The 16,722-nt window shown below is 35.1% G+C and overlaps 3 protein-coding genes across 4 annotated transcripts; all 3 read left to right on the top strand.

Annotated features, from left to right (window-relative positions):
- Window positions 1-112: 112 nt before the first annotated feature.
- cby1 (chibby homolog 1 (Drosophila)) lies at window positions 113-1,297 on the top strand. Of its 2 annotated transcripts, none has more exons than XM_051914660.1 (5): window positions 113-239; window positions 560-656; window positions 744-849; window positions 943-1,055; window positions 1,198-1,297. In XM_051914660.1, exons 2-5 carry the CDS (start codon window positions 579-581, stop codon window positions 1,267-1,269), a joined length of 369 nt encoding a protein of 122 aa, XP_051770620.1. In that variant the 5' UTR covers window positions 113-239; window positions 560-578; the 3' UTR covers window positions 1,270-1,297. The 2 variants fall into 2 exon arrangements, with proteins under 2 accessions (XP_051770620.1, XP_051770621.1); XM_051914661.1 differs by having other exon boundaries at window positions 139-239; window positions 557-656.
- Window positions 1,298-2,427: 1,130 nt separating this feature from the next.
- slc16a8 (solute carrier family 16 member 8) lies at window positions 2,428-6,361 on the top strand. The gene is made up of 4 exons (XM_051914658.1): window positions 2,428-3,831; window positions 3,926-4,069; window positions 5,151-5,981; window positions 6,097-6,361. Exons 1-4 carry the CDS (start codon window positions 3,615-3,617, stop codon window positions 6,264-6,266), a joined length of 1,362 nt encoding a protein of 453 aa, XP_051770618.1. The 5' UTR covers window positions 2,428-3,614; the 3' UTR covers window positions 6,267-6,361.
- Window positions 6,362-7,374: 1,013 nt separating this feature from the next.
- On the top strand, window positions 7,375-14,184 carry pdap1a (pdgfa associated protein 1a). The gene is made up of 6 exons (XM_051914659.1): window positions 7,375-7,618; window positions 8,000-8,082; window positions 8,197-8,265; window positions 9,699-9,823; window positions 9,907-10,058; window positions 12,991-14,184. Exons 1-6 carry the CDS (start codon window positions 7,606-7,608, stop codon window positions 13,023-13,025), a joined length of 477 nt encoding a protein of 158 aa, XP_051770619.1. The 5' UTR covers window positions 7,375-7,605; the 3' UTR covers window positions 13,026-14,184.
- Window positions 14,185-16,722: the final 2,538 nt, after the last annotated feature.

The raw sequence follows: 16,722 nt of genomic DNA, 5'->3' as shown, positions 1-16,722 counted from the left end.
GTTTATTATACATTGTTGTTTTTCAAAAACACTTTTTGAAAAACAATTTACCCTTAAAACGATTAAAAAAAATGTCACATATTTATTAGTTGTAGAATTTTTTGGAAAGGTACTTTTAACTTGTAAAATTGAACTTCCGGCGTTGCTAGGCTCCCCCCGGAATTAGCCTTTTGTTTATACATGTCTTTGGCTTTAGGAATATCGTTGAAACAATAGTGAGGAGAAACTGAAGCAGCAGTGTAAGCTTTTTACTTTATACATACATTTATTTTCCAAAAGCAGTTGCGCTCTCTCTATATATTTAATAATAAATATATTCATAACTAGCTGCTTGCTTGTTACTTGCTGATAGTAATAGTCTCTCGAAGATAACGTCTTGCCTTGTTATCCGAGTCATTTTGAAATCAAGATTAATTGCCTTTGGTTTGGTTAACTGGCAGTTAATAACTGCATATTTGTAATTAGAGCCTGATCTGGACAGTCATTATATGTTGGCTACAGCGATTAATGCTAAAAACTAACACGTAACGTTACTGAATTATATTTTGTGTTGAAGCAGGTTGGACTTTTACTTCAAAATGCCCTTGTTTGGCAACACTTTTAGTCCCAAGAAAACCCCTCCTCGGAAGTCTGCTTCCCTTTCCAATCTACATACAGTAAGTAAAAGTTTCTGTTGGTAAGATGCATTTCACATAAACTAATATGTATTCAGAGGCCAAACCATAATTTAATGTTTTTGTCAGTTGGATCGGTCAACACGGGAGATTGAATTAGGTCTGGAATATGGATACCCGATGATGAATCTTGGCAGCCAGAGCTTTAAATTTGAAGATGGCCAGTGGATCTCAGGTATGGCTTCCTACAATAAACAGACCGATTTAATTCAATGACAGTTAGTTGCCTGTTTAAAGAATGTAATGAATGTCTTTATGTCAATCACAGAGTCAGGAGGTAATGTATCTGGAAGAGAGGTACAGCGACTGAAGAAGAGGAATCTACAGTTAGAGGAGGAGAATAATCTGCTTAGGCTAAAGATTGAGGTTCTTCTTGATATGGTGAGTGTTGAATGAATATAATGCTGAAAGCCACCATGGCTTGAAAAATATATAGACTAAATCTAATAATAAAAATGATATTCTATAAATGACATGTTGGCAAAATTCTCTTGCGCAAAGTGATTTAACATATTTTCTTTAGCTTTCAGAATCAACAGCAGAAACACATCTAATACAGAAGGAACTTGAAAATATGAGTAGAAGAAAGAAATGATGGAAGGAAATAAAGGCGATTCACTCTTCTCTTCTCTTTAATTGTGTGTATACAATGTAGGGATTTTTCAATGAAATTAGAACTATTCTAAGACAATGTTTAAATATCAGTTATATTGATTTAAAAACGTTAATACTGTAAAAAAAAAAAAAAAAAAAAAAAACATTTTTATCACTTTGTATATTTAAAAAAAAATTTTTTAAATTGCTGTTTCTTTGCCAATTATATGACTAAACAAAGATATTTAGGCTAATGTAATTTCATAAAATCTTTATGTAAGCTCATTTTTACATGTTTATTTTGCCGTAAAACATACTGTGTTTTAAAGAAAGTGCCCTCAAAAGTACCATTGTCATAGAAACATGCTGTTGAATTCAACTAAGTTATTTCAGATGACATAAAAAGCATCTAAAGGTCACTCATTATGTTTAGAATACAATAACTTGTCATTCTTATAGCCATTAATACCAAATCTTCATTCCTGTGGCCCCAGTAAGTGACAGCCCCAAAACCTTTCTGCATGTGTAGATCTGAATGTGTATTCAAATCACAGGACACAATCACACTCTTTCTTTGGTTCCACAGTAAGATTAGCCAAGAGCTGTAAAGGTTTAAACATGTACATGCAGATTTAAGAGGATTTTCTTATGGAGTGTGAGGCACGTATTACACGGCTAAGGTTGTTTTTTTGTTTTCTCTCCCTTAACATATTTAAAAAATTGACATGAATAAGTATCTGAGTACTGATTTTATGCTACAGTGTTACTTGCATTATTTCCTAGTTTTTCTTTTATTTAATTGGACTTCTCTCAATTGGACCTTATTGAAACAAACATTTCACATAATATTTTCTTGTAAACTCCATATTTCTAAGCCAAAAAAATAACACTTGCTATTGTATCGCATTTAGTTTTCACTACAGAACTAAACTACTTACATCGGTGTAATGACTCTGTGTTGTTTTTTAGGATGAAAATACTTTGTTTAAGTCACTGTACTGATGTCAACAAGTAAACAGCCAAATAAGAGTGCTGTAATACCACTTGTGCTGTCCGGGAATTTCACCTCATTTCCTACAAATAAGAGATTTTGTGGGTATTACAGATGATTAGTTGGAAGTTCGAGAAAAGGAAGGAGGTCCACCAGAAGTTTTTTTTTTTTTTTTTAGCAGATTATCCTTTAAATTCATTCATATGTACAGTGCAGTCTTACTTGCTTGATAACATAAGACCTTACATACCTACTTTACATACATTATGTTTATTAAGAAGGCCAGGTATACAGCTACTTGATTTGCTGCCATATCAAAAGCAAGGTAAGACATTTACTTGTGTTTCGAGTGGCTTAAAAACAATCAAAAAATTGTTCTCAGGGTGATATTTTAATAATCTGGAGGATTCCACTTTCCCTTATGACCACTCATTCTAGTGGTTTCATTAATTGTGAGATGTTGCATTTAGACATGTTTACAAAAACTGTCCAGTTTTAAAACGTTTGCATGCCTAAAAATGTACAAATTTTTTAGTAATTTAACTAATTTAAGAGATTCTGTAAAACACTGTAGTGTTATAGTGAAAAGCATATTATAGTATATAGACATTCATGTCTAGATTCACATTTAAAACAGTAAAGATGAATTTCAGTAATGAAAACATTTAAAGCAGTCATTTTAAAAGTCTGTCCCAATTGGAATCTGTCAGATGTCTGTTTATGTCAAAATTTAGAGATTCTGAATCAGATTATATTATGTTAATGCACAAAAGTTGGGTAAAAAATATTTTTAAAGAAAACAAATATGTCCATACCCTGAATGTACTCCCTCCTCATTGTACAAATAATGTATCCTGTTAAATTATTCATATTACATTCCCATACATTTTGTCTGTATATGCAAAATACAAGCAAGAATAAAATCTGAGGTGTAACCAGAGACTGGCATTTGAGAGCAGTAAGGATTCAATCAATTGTAACAGAAATCAGTGGGTGGAAGAAAAAAAAAACCTAGTATATAGATGCTTGATAAGAATGACTAAATATGAGACATTACACATAACACGCTGCTGTATGGTACACATTGGGTGAAAAGTGAGTGTCAGTCACTTAATGAGCAAGTCGACTTATGACTGTACTTCCTGGGGGTGTAGGGAAATGTGGCTTGTGCTCGTAAACTAACTTCCTCTGTATAATGTGGGGTTGAAAAGCAGCACATGTTCAGTAGTGCATAGAAACTGTTCACAGATATTTACTGCTTCGTTCTGAAAAAGTGTTTTGATCCTATAATTCAATCCAGATAATATAAGTATATTGAAAAGGTTTTGTCTTCTCTTTTGGAGGCCTGAGCAACTATGGGAATTACTGTAGAGGTGAGAGAGACAGAAGGTGCCCCAGATGGCGGCTGGGGCTGGATCGTTCTGCTGGGAGGTTTTGTCATCACTGGCTTCTCGTATGCCTTCCCAAAAGCTATAAGTGTTTATTTTAAAGAACTGATGCAAGACTTTGGCTGTGGATACAGAGACACAGCCTGGATTTCTTCTATATTATTAGCAATGCTCTATGGTTCAGGTACAAGATACTGTAAATTGAATGTTGTCAGATTTATAAAATCTTTAAGATTTTTATAAAAGTATTTCAATATATTTATTTTCATTTTATCCAGGTCCAGTCTCTAGCATCATGGTTAATAAATTTGGATGCCGGCCCGTCATGTTGGTTGGAGGATTACTAGCTTCAGGAGGGATGATATGTGCATCTTTCACTACTAACATCATCCAGCTTTACCTCACTGCGGGTGTCATGACAGGTAACTAAAAGATATTTGAGATTAATTATTATAATTCTATAAACAGTTATTTACAGTATTCAAATTTACTTTTTGTAAATGTTTGTACCCTGTGGGGAGTTTTCAGTGACTCTTTCAGCACGTTACAGGTGGCCAAATGTGTCTTTATGAGTGAGTCATTGAATCGTTTATTCAACCAATTCATTCATATACATTGATTAATTCAGGACTAAAACATCTTCTGTGTGTTGCTCGGTGGTTGATTTTGTTTTGATTTGTTTGAACTATTTTCTTTGGTGAAGCAAAAAATAGTAACTGGTAGGGGTGTAACAATACCCTCATGTCACGATTTGATACAAATTGCAATACTCCAAGACATATGGTAAAAGGTTAACAAAAATGTACTGTTAATTAAAATACTAAATTTGGTATTACAGTGGGGGTGGAAATGAATAGGCTTGGACTTGGTGCTGGTAACCCAATGCAAAGGACTTTTTACTGGTAACATAAGGCATTTGGTATTATCAGGACCCTCGAATATTGATTGAACTACACAAAACATATTGTCACTATCCACGATACATTTTGTTGCATTTTTGTATTGCGATATATTGTGACACAATATATTGTTACACCCCTAGTAACAGGTAATATGTCTTTAAATATGTCTCTAAAATGTAAGTTACTCAGCATTGACCTTTTTTTTTTATCAAATTGAGAAATAGCAATCGTGCTGTTAGTCTGAATATCAGCACAGGTAATATTGCTGAAATATGAAAAATTGACATACTCTTGACATTCCAAACCTGTATAACTTTCTTTCTTCTGTGGAAGAGCATGAATGTGAGTGTGATATTTGTAACATTTTGATAAAATTAATAATTGTTAAGTTAATATTGACTATGTATTACCTGTTATTATAATTCATTTTGCCAAATGAAGTCAAAGCAAAACCGTACATTGGGTGTATTAATATTGCTACAAACATGACAAAGCTTTGATTATAAAAGAAAATACTTATATAAAAACATGTCTGGAAGTTCTTAATGTCAGTGTAGTTGCATCCATTTTTTGAATGAATAATGTCTTTCTCTCTTTAAAGGTCTTGGACTGGCTTTGAACTTCCAACCATCACTGATTATGCTGGGGACTTATTTTGACAAACGCAGACCACTTGCCAATGGACTGGCGGCAGCTGGAAGTCCTGTATTTCTGTCTGTTCTTTCTCCATTAGGACAAGAGCTGCTCAACCGGTATGGATGGAGAGGAGGCTTTCTCATTACCGGTGGTCTTCTGCTCAACTGTTGCACCTGTGCAGCTGTAATGAGACCCCTGCAACGTAAAAAAAGGACAGCAATAGCCTGTTCCCTAGAGCTCAAGGAAATGCTGCCTCCTGAGGCTGGACAAGAGAATATCATTTGTGAAAACAATAATGATAAAAAGCCCACTAAAAAGAAGCTTTTGGACTTCAGTGTACTTTGTAACAGAGGGCTTATTATTTATATCATTGCAAAATTTATAGTTGTCCTCGGCCTATTTGTTCCAACCATTCTCTTAGTCAACTACGCTAAGGACCAAGGAGTGCCTGACCAGGATGCTGCATTTTTGTTGTCTATTATAGGATTTATTGACATCTTTGCTCGTCCCACATGTGGCTTATTGGCCGGTTTAAAATGGATTCGACCCAAGATGCCTTATTTCTTCAGCCTGGCCTTGCTCTTCAATGGCCTAACAGATGTTTGTTCAGCTAAAAGCACAGACTATAAGGGACTTGTTATCTTTTGTGTGTTCTTCGGGCTGTCTTATGGCATGGTGGGTGCTCTACAATTTGAAGTGCTGATGAGTATTGTGGGAACAAGCAGTTTTTCCAGTGCCCTTGGCCTAGTGCTCCTCATTGAGGCAGTGGCGGTGCTGATCGGACCACCCTCTGCTGGTGAGTTATGATGAAAACATGCATTTAACTGAATCATCAGCTATAAAATGGTTGTTTTTATGATCTGTTGGTAAATTTAATTAACATTTTTCCTTCATGAATTTTTTCCCCACAGGTAATTTGGTGGACAAGTACAAGAACTATGAACTGATTTTTTACATGGCTGGAGGAGAGCTGATCATCGCTGGACTATTTCTTGCTCTTGCAACATTCTTTTGTCTTAACCAAAAGAAACACAAAGACTCACAGCAGAAAAATCATGGTGATTGTGGCAATCAATCTTAAAAGATAAACAGTGGAGAGAGCTTAAGAGAGTGAAGTTCACATTCAATTCATTTTTTTAGTTATATGTGTTAATAAAATTTGTGTCTTGTACTGTGTGCGAGTGTGTTCAGGTTTTCCTAATTACTAACTCCTGGATATAAATTACACAAAATAATTCCACAATCAACAAAACCACTTTGGGTCAATGAGAAAAAAGGATAATAATAAGGAGAAATCTTGTTTAAAATATGTGCCACATTCTTAGAAATGTTATTTTTATATTCATGTTGGTTTTATGTGATATACATTCGTATATATAATACATTTTGTAAATTAGAGTTGAATCTACTTAGAATTAGTGTTATTGCTAACTAATTGTTAACCATTGTTTTCTGAAGATGAACAAAAGTCTTATGGGTTCTGAATCACATGAGGATAAATTTGTTGGTTTTATGTGCTATACATTCATATATATATATATATATATATATATATATATATATATATATATATATATTCTGTCATAATTTACTCACCCTCAAGTAGTTCCAAACCTGTATGAATTTCTTTGTTTTGCTGAACACAAAGGAAGATACGTATTTTGAAGAATGTCAGTAACCAAACAGTTGACAGGGCACCATTGACTCCCATAGTATTTTTTTTTTTATACTATGGAAGTCAAAGGTGTTCTGTTTGATTCCAAACATTCTTCAAAATATCTTTTCTTTGTGTTCAGCAAGACAAAGAAATTCGTACAGGATTGGAACAACTTGAGGGTGAGTAAATGATGACATAATTTTTGGGTGAACTATCCCTTTAAACTTAAAAAAAAAAAAAAAAAAAAAAAAAAGTTAAAACGAAAATTAGAAATATTGCCTTGGCAAATAACAGTTAAAAAAAAAAGCACATGACTAAAACAAACTAAAATTAAAATGAAAACTGAAAATAAAAACAAAAGTTACTTCAAAATATTAATAAATACTATAACGGTGTAAAGATAATACTAATATAACACTGCATAGAATGAGAAATCCAATAAAATATACGAATATTACATTACATCGCATTGGCTAACTGCCTCTGTCGTAGAAAATAATTTTGGATTTTGATTGGCCAACCCAGTATTCAATCATCAACAGTAAAGTCGTTGACGTCGTTCTCAGGAAGCGGCAGAATAGTGCTTTCAGCGGTATCAGTTTGAGTCGACGAGGTTGCGTCATATTTAACTTTAAAATAAAATTTTTTTTAGAAGCAGACAGAACATATTAAAGCTATTCAATTCTTAAGGGTATATTCAATTTTAGGACCAGAAATAATCTTTTTCCTTTGAGGGCTTTCATCGTCACAGAGTGTTTCCACGATGCCAAGAGGAGGTGAGTATCATGCGCCTGTCTGATCGCTATTTTACCTTTTCAAACATACCACCAGAGCCAGTATTCAAATAAATAACACTTATGAAAGGGAAATATGAAGTTTACGGTGAATATAAGGCCCTTAGGGGATGCCGTTAGTGGTTACAGCGTCTCTATAATGTGCAAATCACGGTGGAAAAAGAAGCATGTACGCTAGTATAAACTCAGGCCATGCTGGTCCAGTGCAGTCACATGTGATTGTCCGATAAGTCGACAATTTCACCGTCGACTCTTGTTCATGCTTAGCCTAATTATGGCATTAAATATCTCCATATATTATAATCGCCTCTTAGTGTTTTTAATATATATATTTTTTTTTCTTTACCTTGCCCACTACCTTAGGCAGAAAGGGCCATAAGGGCCGTGGGAAACAGTTCAGCAACCCTGAGGAGATTGATCGGCAGATGAAAGCTCAGAGGGAACTGGTGAGTGTATAAGTGTTCATCCTCTGTCACTTACATTTAGTTGCCACAGTCCTGAAGGTGACGTTTGCTCAGCATCCGTTAGTATAATGGAAACTGTGATTGTTTTTTGTGTAGGAGGCGAATGAAGGTGCTGAACGTGGAAGTTCATCAGAATCTGAAGAGGAGAGCAGCAGTGACGATGAAGTATGAGTTTTTAATTAAATTCACTTAAAGGGATAGTTCTCCCCAAAAATGAAAATTCTGTCATTTACTCCACTCGTTCTACAAAAAAAAAAAAAAATGAAGATATTTTTAATTGAACCCAAGAGATTTCTTTCCCTCCATTGAATATCCACACAAACAAAACGTTGACGCTTCAAAATGTTCATAAAGACATTGTTAGCTAAATCTATATGAAACGAGCGGTTTAATCCAAGTGAAGAGACTCAATCACTTTATAAGTTAAACAGATTTTATTTAGGCTTTTATTCACCTATAAACATTGATCAACACACATACATAGAGCACATCAAATATGGTAAACAGAAGCTCAAACGTGTCTTGACGCGCAAGAACCAATGAGGTTGTTCTCACGTCAAGTAAATACGTTTAAAGGGTTAGTTCACCCAAAAATGAAAATAATGTAATTTATTACTCACCCTAATGGTGTTCCACACCCGTAAGACCTTCGTTAATCTTCGGAACACAAATTAAGATATTTTTGTTGAAATTCGATGGCTCAGTGAGGCCTCCATAGCCAGCAATGACATTTCCTCTCTCAAGATCCATTAATGTACTAAAAACATATTTAAATCAGTTCATGTGAGTACAGTGGTTCAATATTAATATTATAAAGCGACGAGAATATTTTTGGTGCGCCAAAAAAACAAAATAACGACTTGTATAGTGATGGCCGATTTCAAAACACTGCTTCAGGAAGCTTCGGAGCATAATGAATCAGATGGTGTCGAATCATGATTCGGATCGCGTGTCAAACCAAAATATGTTTTTAGTACATTAATGGATCTTGAGAGAGGAAATGTCATTGCTGGCTATGGAGGCCTCATTGAGCCATCGGATTTCAACAAAAATATCTTAATTTGTGTTCTGAAGATTAACAAAGGTCTTACGGGTGTGAAACAGCATGAGGGTGATTTTGGGTGAACTAACCCTTTAAGCTTCTGTGTACCATATTTGATATGCTCTATATATGTGCATTGCTTAATGTTTATACATGAATAAAAGTCTAAATTAAATTAAAGTGATTGTATTTCTTCAGAAGGCTTGAATTAAACTGCTCATTTCAAATGGTTTAATTTCGCAATGTCTTTTTGTACTTTTTAATGTGTGAACTTTTGCTTGGGTTTTTAATGGCAGACAAAAATGAGAGAATATCGAAACCTCTTCATATTCATATATCTTCAATATCTTGTTTTCTGAAAATTCTTATGAGTTTTGAATGATATGAGGGCAAATTATGAAAAATTTCATTTGTGAGTGAACTTTCCCTTTAACACACATTATGTTATGGTTATTTGTTCTAGTAGGGCAATTGTTTTATAAGTGATGGTGCTGCAGAGGATGTTTCTGATTTATGAAGTTTTTTAATTAACTAATGATTTGATTTCTTCTCTAAGCAACCTAAAAGGAAAGGTGTAGAAGGACTTATTGAAATCGAGAACCCGAACAGGACCGCCCATAAAAGCAAGAAGGTTGTGGAAATAGATGTCAACGCACCTAAAGAGCTCTCACGTCGAGAAAGGTATGTTGGATAGCATACACTTGAGAACCTCAGAGTCAAAAAAAATTGTTGTTGCGTTATATACGCTGTGTTTCCCTGTGTAGGGAGGAGATTGAGAAGCAGAAGGCTAAGGAGCGATACATGAAGCTGCATCTAGAAGGGAAGACGGACCAGGCCAGGGCAGACCTTGCCAGGTTGGCCATTATCAAAAAGCAGAGGGAGGATGCAGCAAGAAAGCGAGAAGAGCTAAGGAAAGGTGAGCTGGTATCATTGCGTCTTCTGATGCAAGATCAATGAATGACAACCTATATAATGGATGAAAGAAATTATATAGTTTCCTGTTTAGTTGTGTTGAGAGATGCCTAAACCAGGGCCTATGAGACAAAATTAGCCCGTCATGACATATGATAATACCTGCCATGCCATATCAAAAAAACATGCTATTGAAGCATGCCTTTATTTTATCATTTTTTTCTTTTTTTAACGGAAAAGACCCCTTAACCATTCCACTGTACCACCTGTTGTACAAATACCATTCAAAAAGAGACCTTAGGAATGCTAAGGGGTTAAACTTTTTTTGCTTTATTTTTGTATTGAAATCAAGGTATATTTTAATATAATATACAACCCCAATTCCAGAAAAGTTTTGATAGCGATCATAAAGACATTTTCTAAAATGTAAAGAATCTGTGAATTTGTTCATTCTTTTTAAACTTAATTTAACTGACAAAAATATAAAAAAGTTGTGACAGAGGCAAAATAAAACTGAAAAGATTATAGAATATCCAAGATAAACTGTTTTGAGGCAGTCCACAATTAGCAGGTGAACTGGTAATAGGTGAGGGTATTGTTTTGGGGTATAAAAGGAGCAGCAAAGATGGTTCATGGCTCATCACTTTGTGCCAAATTTCATGAGAGAAATGTCAAACAATTAAAAAATCACATTTCTCAATGCAAGATTGCAGGAGACCTCCGTTGAATGTGTGACCTTCAAGCCATCAGATAGCATTGCATGAGAAACCATCATGCTACTGTGTTAAATATAGACACATAGGCTTGGGAGTACTTTGGAAAACCGTTGTCACTTAACACAGTCTGCCGCTGCATCAAGAAATGCAACTTGAATCTCTGCTACGCAAGGAGAAAGCTATACATTAATTCTATGCAGAGATGCCGCCGAGTTCTCTGGGCCCGAGCTCATCTCAGATGGTCTAAAAGACAATGGAAATGTATGCTGTGGTCAGATGAGTCCATGTTTCCACTTGTTTTTTGTAAAAAAAACTGACATAGAATTCTCAGTCCCAAAGATGAAAGGGACCAGACTTTCATCAGTGACAGGTGCAAAAGCAAACATCTGTCATGGTGTGGAGGTGCATCAGTGCAAACGGCATGGGTGACTTGCATATGTGTGCATGTATTGGAATTGTACAGAAACATAAGCCGCTTTTCCACCGTCGGACCGAACGGTTCTCATTGTGTAACCGTTCCATTCCGTGCCGATCCGGGCCAGCTGGTACGGTTACGGTTACATTTTCCACTGTGGGGCTGATAACGGCCGCTCTTTTGAATGTAATACAAAAGCATCAGTTGTTGCCTTTTTAACGCAACGGTTTACTGATGATATAATATGTAAATAACGACCGCGTTATGGAGGATGATCAGATATTTCTTTTAATTTTATTATTAATTTGTTTACGTCGCTCAAATAGAGAGCTTAGCCTGCTACGGAGAAACTGGTAGCCAGGCAACAGACAAGTGACCAATCCTGTGTGCCGACGTCAGTTCACGCATTCTACCAGCACGATTCAGTGGTTAGACAACCGTGTCGAGAATTCCGGGCCGAGAACAGTTTGTAATCGTGTCGTGCCGTACCAGGCTCCAGTGGAAACACAACTGGAACCGTTCCTTACCATTCTAATAACCGTTCGGCCCAACGGTGGAAAAGCAGCTATATTCTGCCATCAAGATGACATCTTTCCTGGGAAGCAAGACAATGCCAGGCCTCATTCTGCACATGCTAAAACAAGAGTGGTTTCTAGACATTACATCGTAGAAGGAATCTACTTACCTGGCCTGCCTGCAGTCCAGATCTGTCTCTTATTGAAAATGAATGGCAGACTGTTGATGACCACAGATTGGGCAAAAATTCCACTTGCAAAATTGCAACAATTAGTATCCTCAGGCCTGGTTTCACAGACAGGGCTTAGATAAAGCCAGGATTAGGCCTTAGTTCATTTAGGACATTTAAGTTTTACTAACGTGCCTTAGAAAAAAAAAAACATTACTGGTGTGCATCTTGAGATAAAACAATGGCACTGACATATTTTAAGATATGCCTGTGCAAGTTGCTTTCAGTTCAGACAGCCCAAACATGCATTTTAGTCTGGGACCAGGCTTAAGCCATGTCTGTAAAACCAGGAGTCAATTTCCAAAAATTTAAAAAAGTGTAATTAAAAGGAAATGTGATAATATTTACAGTGGTAAACATGCCTCTGTCCCAATTTTTTTGGAGTGTGTTGTAGACATCAAAATCAAAATTTGTTCATATTTACAAAATGCATTTAAGTTGGTGAGTAACAACTTTGAAAAAGTTTCCTTCATACTTTTGTCAGTTAAATAAAGGTTAAAGAGAATTAACAAATAACAGATTCTTGATTTTTTTTTTTTTTTTTTTTTTACAAAATGTTCCAACTTTTCTGGAATTGGGATTGTAGTTGGGTATACTGCAGTATTTACTTCCGGCCCATGCCCCTCAATCAAGTTTGATTTTTGGCCCTTCATAGTAAAATTTTGGGCACTTCTGCTCAAGATAATACTGATGGACTGGTTAAAGGGATAGTCATTCTGTCTCACGCTCATGTTGTTTCAAACTTGTTTGTGTTTCTTTCTTCTGTGGAACATAAAAGATGTTTCGAAGTATGTTGATAGTTAAAGAATTTTGGTTCCCATTGACTTTCATTGAATGGACAAAAAATACAATGGAAGTCAATGGGAACTGAAAAAGCACAAACTTTTTATTACGACGTGACAAAAAGCAGACTTGATTGAGGTCCATGGGCCAAAAGTAAATGGTCCCATTTTTTCCCCAATTGTATTTCATTTTTGGGTGAACTATCTCTTAAATAACTAGTATTGACACTGGTCTTGTTTGCTTTGTGAAAGGTAAACCTGTCTCTATTCTTTTTCAGAAAAAGAAGCAGAAGAGGCGAAGTCGAAACGCTAGCCCAAGCATCATCATCATCACAGGACAGGGCTTTTCTGGGGAGGGAGGGAAGGGGGCTAGTTGTTTAGAGGAAACAGCTCAGGGGTATCCATACATGTCATTCTTCCATCCATACAAGGTTGGAGGGGAATTTGGACATTTATAGGAAGTCAAATGGGAGGTGGTATACAGTGTTGGAGTTTGTTTGGTTATTAATTTTCAAAACCACCAAACTTCACTCACTTTATCCCTCCCCGACACATTCACTGTGCTCAGACTCTAAAGCTGCTGGAGTTTACTCTCAAATTCTACATTTCTATGATGTTATCACCTTTAGATTAGATTGGGATGTTATGGCAGAGTGAGGTAGTGTTGCAGGTGTACTCACATGAGCTGTGGTTTTCTTATGGGGAAGAAGCAGGTTGTAGTGTGGAACAGTCTAACACTAAATAGACATTTAGTCTTTATCCATCAAATGACATCAACCCATGTACTGTCTATAATTTTGACCACCTTTGTGGCCTCATTCTGTTTAAGTGCAAAACAATGCAGCTCTAGTCATTTAAAGGTTGTTCCTTGGTATAATCAGGACATGCTTGGACATAATGCTGCAGGTTACATTCTCATTTATAATGTTGATGTTTTTAAATACTTAAACACAATATAATTCAATCTTGGAACAAGGCGTCACTATGAACAGGACAGTATTAAAGTAACTGCCTCGGCACAGCTGACTGGGCTGTTGCATGTCTCCGCAACACCTCAGGACCGAGTATTCACCACTTCAACTTCTATAATGCCCCTTTACTCAGGGTTTTACATTTCTCTTGAAGTGGGACCCTTGTTTTTGTCACAACCAGACCCACTGGTGTGTCCTCAAAATATTTTGAAGAGTTTTATGCTTTAGCCCGCTGCTGGGACCTGACTTGCCTTGACTGTTTAAGGAAAGCAATATTACCTTGATAATGCTGATGGTGCAACTTTTTTTTTTTTTTTCTTTTCAGCTCTTAAACACAATTATTTACAAAGTGTTTTAACATTTGTAATGCATTCATCAGTACAGAAATATGTATTTACTTGGGGGTATTGATATGAAGTCAGTGGAATTCCTTATTTGAAACTTTGTTGTATACAAATAAATGAATTGGTAAATGAATAAAAAGTGTTTTCTCCTGTCAAAGTGTCTGTACTTTTGCATTGCAGCAGCGGGGTGTTGATTTTACACTGTTGATGTAGTGATAGTGTGAGCAGAAATAAATTTTTAAAGTCAATTTTTTTTAGCTTCATTTTGACCACCTAGTAGTGATAAGGCAATTCAAAAGCAGGCTTTTTTTCAGTCCATAGATGGTATCTTTAATGTTTTAATGCTGCCTTCACGTGCTATCGGAAATCTGATAATTCTTACTTCTGAACTCGTGATTACGAGCTCCTCGCATTCAAGTTTCAAAATGGAAGGGCGTTCATGTTTAATTCTTTACCTAGGAGATCGTATTTACGATAATTCCGAGAGCACGTGAAGGCAGCATTTATACAGAAACGAAAGCTATGGGAAATGAGTTTAGCTGCTCATTCAGTTTAGATGCTGTGTTGACTGTTTAAGTTGAGAAATCAAAAGTTGGTTAAAAGTGGTTGGAAATGATGAGATCTGCAGGTTAATGATTTTTTGTAAGCGTTTCTTTTTGTATTCTTAGCGATCATAAATATGAGTGTAAATGACCTCATATCCTGAAGTCAAAGAGCGCATGTCAAGTGATGCCGTTGCTTTTCTCAACGCTGAAGTGGATGGACCAATTACAGGCGTTTGTGGTTACACAAAAAGTGTTTTTCAAATTTTCAATACTGTGTATAATAATTACGCAATGATTTATTATTCTAAAATGAATCAATAGGATTTTCACGAAAATATCAGAGTTGTTATATCAGAATATCCGTGTTATTTAAGTATTTGATAAATCCGTGTTATTTAAATAGGCTAACATATCACACCAGCTCTTAGGTCTGGCTTCCAGTTTTACTTAAAATCAATTTTAAAGTACTTTTAATTGTATTCAAATCCCATAATGGCCTCGGATCAAAATACATGGGAGGTATGTTTTATACAACGTTTCTGGGGAAAAAAAAAAAAAAAAAAAAATTCAATGCTGCGTATTAAGTAGACCTACCTGGCTGCAATAAATAAGAAAGAAAAAAAAAAAAAAAAAAAAAAAAACAGGGTAACCACAGTTTGCCGTGATTACTTGTATTTTTATTATTGATGTTTTTTTTTTTTATTATTATTAATTTACTCTGATTTGACTGCAAAAGCGATGTTTGTTGCAGAGAGCTCCCTGTAGGAGGCTCCATCTCCCCCTCATATTTAGGACCTTCCACTGGTTTCAGTTCATTATCTTAACCACAGTGTTTCCCAAGGTAATTATTTGTGATGACACGCCTTACGTGATATATATAAAAATAATTTCCCCTTTCACCTTTCTTTCACATCCTGCTGTCTGCACACACAAACAGCACATTTGTAATGTGATGAACAATTGATTGCCAAAGGTAGGCTAAGGTAAGGAAGGGTAACTTTATTAATACCACAATGTAAACTATGGTGAAGCAACTCCCAGTTTATACAATATGATAATCAACACAGATGTATAGCCTATATAGGTAACTATTTAATTTATATTCTCTTTCTAAAGCCCCCTACCCACACCTCACTCCCGGCATTAGCAACTGGCCAATCCTAAAAATCCTAAGGCCAACCTTAAATCTTTTTCTGAAGCCCTACATCTTTTTCTGTATGGCAAAGCTGAATTTTCAGCATCATTACTCCAGTCTTTAGTGTCACATGATCCTTCAGAAATCATTCTAATATGCTGATTTGATGCTCAAGAAACATTTCTTATTATTATCAATGTTTTATTTTTAAAGTTTTTGTTGCTTTAGTGCTTTTGTAGAAACCATGACACCTTACTGTTCAAAAGTCTGGGGTAAGTATTAATTTTTATAAAAAATAAAAAAGAGAGAGAGCGAAATTAATACTTTTATTCAGCACAGATGCATTAAATTGATCAAATGTGAAAGTAAAGACATTTAAAATGTTAGAAAAGATTCCTATTTCAAATAAATGCTGTTAATTAAACTTTCTATTCATCAAAGAATCCTGAAAAAAATCACTGTTTCCACAAAACTGTAAGAAGCAAACATTGTTTTCAACATTGATAGTAAAAAGAACCATTATTAATAGTTGAGCACTAATAATAATTGATAATGACCAATAAAGACTGGAGTAACAGATGCTGAAAAAAAACTTTGCCATCACAGGGATAAATTACCTACATTTTAAAATATATTAAAAAGAGTTTGTTATTTAGTTTATATTAATATTACAATATTACTGTAGAATTATTTATTTTTGATCAAATAAATGCTGTGACTTCTTTTTTAAATATTGAAACATCTTAATCATTCCAAACTTTTGACTGGTAAATACTTTAGAATTTTATGGTTTTATGCATCAGAACATGATAAAAATCATCTGGTCTTTAGCAGGTCTTAAAATTAAGTAAATACAATGGACAACAACAAATGACATATTACACCGTGTCATTATTTATTTAACAAAAATGAAGCCAAAATGGAAAAATCCATGGGTGACAAACTAAGGACACTCTATGATTCAGTTGCTTGTAGAGCCACTTTTAGCAACAATAACTTTAAGTAATCGTTTTCT

Source organism: Ctenopharyngodon idella, chromosome 12 (genome assembly GCF_019924925.1).
Source record: "Ctenopharyngodon idella isolate HZGC_01 chromosome 12, HZGC01, whole genome shotgun sequence".
In the NCBI taxonomy this organism is placed as follows: Eukaryota; Metazoa; Chordata; class Actinopteri; order Cypriniformes; family Xenocyprididae; genus Ctenopharyngodon; species Ctenopharyngodon idella.
This window is presented reverse-complemented; position numbering and strand designations above follow the sequence as displayed.

Excerpts from the sequence above, each read along its gene's own strand:
- cby1 (XM_051914660.1), top strand. The coding sequence starts at position 579 with ATGCCCTTGTTTGGCAACACTTTTAGTCCCAAGAAAACCCCTCCTCGG. Across the intron at positions 657-743 it reads CCCTTTCCAATCTACATACA|TTGGATCGGTCAACACGGGA; the intron begins GTAAGTAAAAGT and ends TGTTTTTGTCAG. Across the intron at positions 850-942 it reads AGATGGCCAGTGGATCTCAG|AGTCAGGAGGTAATGTATCT; the intron begins GTATGGCTTCCT and ends TGTCAATCACAG.
- slc16a8 (XM_051914658.1), top strand. The coding sequence starts at position 3,615 with ATGGGAATTACTGTAGAGGTGAGAGAGACAGAAGGTGCCCCAGATGGC. Across the intron at positions 3,832-3,925 it reads AGCAATGCTCTATGGTTCAG|GTCCAGTCTCTAGCATCATG; the intron begins GTACAAGATACT and ends CATTTTATCCAG. Across the intron at positions 5,982-6,096 it reads GATCGGACCACCCTCTGCTG|GTAATTTGGTGGACAAGTAC; the intron begins GTGAGTTATGAT and ends TTTTCCCCACAG.
- pdap1a (XM_051914659.1), top strand. Across the intron at positions 8,083-8,196 it reads TGAAAGCTCAGAGGGAACTG|GAGGCGAATGAAGGTGCTGA; the intron begins GTGAGTGTATAA and ends TTTTTTGTGTAG. Across the intron at positions 8,266-9,698 it reads AGAGCAGCAGTGACGATGAA|CAACCTAAAAGGAAAGGTGT; the intron begins GTATGAGTTTTT and ends TTCTTCTCTAAG.